The sequence below is a fragment of the Poecilia reticulata genome, linkage group LG5, assembly GCF_000633615.1.
Source record: "Poecilia reticulata strain Guanapo linkage group LG5, Guppy_female_1.0+MT, whole genome shotgun sequence".
NCBI lineage: Eukaryota > Metazoa > Chordata > Actinopteri > Cyprinodontiformes > Poeciliidae > Poecilia > Poecilia reticulata.
Genome location: NC_024335.1, coordinates 13,853,397 through 13,856,419, shown reverse-complemented (window position 1 = coordinate 13,856,419; position 3,023 = coordinate 13,853,397). Strand labels below are relative to the sequence as shown.

The following is a 3,023-nucleotide window of genomic DNA, read 5'->3' as shown; positions in this document are numbered from 1 at the left end:
TGTATATATATATGAAGTGTATTTTCCTAAACTTCATATATATGTGATTTGAATACATGTGTTTTTCTCAATTTGGCAGATAAAACATCGCTTGGCATCAAGATTTGCTATATACAATTATGTATTTTCTGCAAACATTTTTAGCAGAGGAAATTATACTGGATTAACTGCAGTAATAAGTAAGAATACTTAAGAACAGTACAGAGCTTCCTCACATATGATTGTAGCAGCTTAAATGTATCTCCATTAATAAATGATTTTGCAGCCACTGGGAAGAAGAATGTAAGAATATTTACAATTTGAAAAAAATAAAACCAGTAAAGCAGTGCTAGTTACTAAAAAAAGGCTGTTAAAAATAGTTCAATGTCCTCATCCCAAGTTTGTCAATTTTCTTAAATTTCCTGATCGTTCAGGGGAAAAAGTTACCAAGCAACTTTATTGCTGGATGTGCAAAATTTCAACATTTTACACTCCAAAAAACAAACAAACAAACAAACAAAAAAACTCAAATAAAACAGAAAATTGAGTTTGAAAAAATGTTCATTCATTTTGCCATAATCTGGGAAGTAATGAATTCCGGTAAATGAAAACAGTTCGACAGCAATTCAGAGGAAAATATGCAAAGTTGATTAATGTATTTGTGTCATTTAAATCTTTAGGACATCCCAAGAACATCCAAATAAAGATTTTCATTTTCTGTTTGTGACAGTTTTAAAAGTTGTGCAATATTTAACTTGTTACAGGAATTAGTGAGGCCTTGTTATTAAAGTAAAACAGAAAACAGYTGACAATGCTCACTGAAAGCTTTGATTCATTCATTTCATTTTTTTATTAAATCCATCAAAAAGCAAAAATGATTCTTTGATACTTCAGTCAAAGCTCAGCTCTGATCCATCATTTTTGTTGTGTTTCCATCAGATAAGTGCTTAACAGAAAGTTTCTGTTCTGACCTGATCTTATTCTGAATTATTTGATCAGCCTGTAAGCGGTCCTTCATATTTCAGCAGCAGCAGCAGCAGCAGCAGCAGCAGCAGCAGGCTACGAGGCGTTGTCAGTGTCCATATCATCGGTGTCATCGGCGTCGGAGCGGCAGATCTCCTCCAAGGCCAGCTCTGACGAACAGAAACAACCCAGGTAAAACACAAACAGCCATTRCTAATCAAAGACTGATTCAATGATTTTCAAATATAACTGGATGTGTTTTTAATGATTATCACCCAAAGGAAATTGGTGCTTAGTTTGCTAAAAATCAATTTGTACATTAACAAGATACTGTCTAGTTATTTAATGAACAGGGAAACCAGTGATCTTCCAAATATTCAATTCCTGGTGGAGTGCTAAGGACACTTGGTGGAGTGCTAAGGACACTGGTGGAGTGCTAAGATACTCTTATAAGATGGAAGATTATTCATGTTTTGTGTACAGATACCTTCACTGTCACTCAGATCAGAGATCTTGCTCAATGTTTCACGCACAGCAGGGATCATCTGGTCATACATGTGCAACACCGGCCGGCAGCTTTCAGAGAAGCTCGTGTGATGCAGCAGCAGCCAATGTAGAAGCAGCAGAGACTCTCTGAGAAGTGATGCAGCTGGGCCGCTCCAACAAGAYGAGCTAGATGCTRAAAGAAAAAAAAGAAAAAAGCCAATCAGGATTTATTGCATGTTCAAGAGAGTCCCATTCTTATTGTTTTCCCCCAATTTACCAGAGGTTTGCTCTTGAGAGCCGCGAATATCCAACCACTGACGATGGAAAATGATTACAACCGCCTGAACCAACTGTGAAGAAACACAGAAAATTGTGTGGTAAGAAAWTTTTCAACAAGAAACAGAAGTCAAGGTGAGAGATATCTACCTCACTGTAACACTGGCAGGGGCTTGGCTTGCTGCTTGTCCAGTTCTCTGTTCTCTGAGTCACTCGGCTCAACAAACGCACAACCTGGGGTGCAACAGCGAAAACACAGTGAATCCCAAATGTATTTACTTTTCCAGCGTTCTCTGTTCTTACATAGTTCACTTTTTGTGTCAAAAAATATCAAAGTTGAGCGTGCAATTCACAGATGAAAACATGGAAGATGCTTTCACAAGAGTCAGAAAAAAACTGAAGGAAAGAGCCATGATTTCAGATTTTCCAAAATTATATGATATCTATAGTTTACCAGTATTGTGGTATTTACTGCTAAATACTTCCCACATTCATATGGAAAAATAAATCAGTTGATGTTACCTGCAGGTCCAGCAAAATCCAATCGGCGTGTGTAGATAGTGTATCTGGTCTGGTCCGGATCAAATGGAACAACTTAAGAAAAATACAAGTATCTGCAGCAAAATAGAGACGAAAAAAAGAAAAATAAACTATTTAACAAGAAATATTTGTTTTTTTTTTAAACAAAATAAAAATCAGTGGTTCCAGAGTGAGTAAGTGCTATCAAATTACATCAGAGTTGAAGTCAGAGGATTTTTCTCACCGTGTTGGGAACAGAGCTGCTTGGCCAGAGTGGGATGGTCAGACATGGCTGTGAGAACAGACACACACTCTGAAACCGTCTGCACCCTGGTGTCTTGTGCTAAACACAGACATACCACCTGCAACACACACTGGAGCCTAAAATACAAAAAAAGGAAGTCATATACATCATTGATTCCTCTCTTGCTCTCGGTGCAGGCGGACACTTTTTGTCTCTGCTCCCTCCCTGCCCATGCCTGCCCTGCTTGCTCTGTTTTTGTCTTGTCTTTTTCTATATTTTTGGAGCCTTTCTTTGCACATCCTCCAAATCTACTAATTATGGATCTGGTCAACCGGTTTCAAATTGATCAAATTTTCTCGATGAGAAGACTGGACACAGCAGAGAGCCCTCTTGTCCTGCAGGGACAAACCCGGCAGGATTCACCCTGGATTTATTCAAAACAGGATTTYTGCTGTTTGGAGCTTGCGGATTCCTGGCTTATCAACAAATTTGTGACGGACTTGGCTGAACTAGCGAACACTCAGACTGTTGGTGTGGACAGAGACGCAAGTTGGAT

At 38.4% G+C, this 3,023-nt stretch overlaps 1 protein-coding gene across 2 annotated transcripts in view; it reads right to left on the bottom strand.

The window, feature by feature from the left end:
* Positions 1-522: 522 nt before the first annotated feature.
* Positions 523-3,023, bottom strand: part of atrip (ATR interacting protein) — a 10,349-nt gene continuing 7,848 nt past the window's right edge. For both annotated transcript variants that reach the window (XM_008409140.2, XM_008409139.2), the window contains 6 exons: positions 2,468-2,604; positions 2,227-2,318; positions 1,855-1,938; positions 1,706-1,778; positions 1,430-1,621; positions 523-1,112 (listed from right to left, as the gene is read on the bottom strand). In XM_008409140.2, coding sequence (XP_008407362.1) covers positions 1,039-1,112; positions 1,430-1,621; positions 1,706-1,778; positions 1,855-1,938; positions 2,227-2,318; positions 2,468-2,604 — 652 coding nt within the window. In that variant the 3' untranslated portion in view covers positions 523-1,038. The remainder of the gene's footprint in view (positions 1,113-1,429; positions 1,622-1,705; positions 1,779-1,854; positions 1,939-2,226; positions 2,319-2,467; positions 2,605-3,023) is intronic.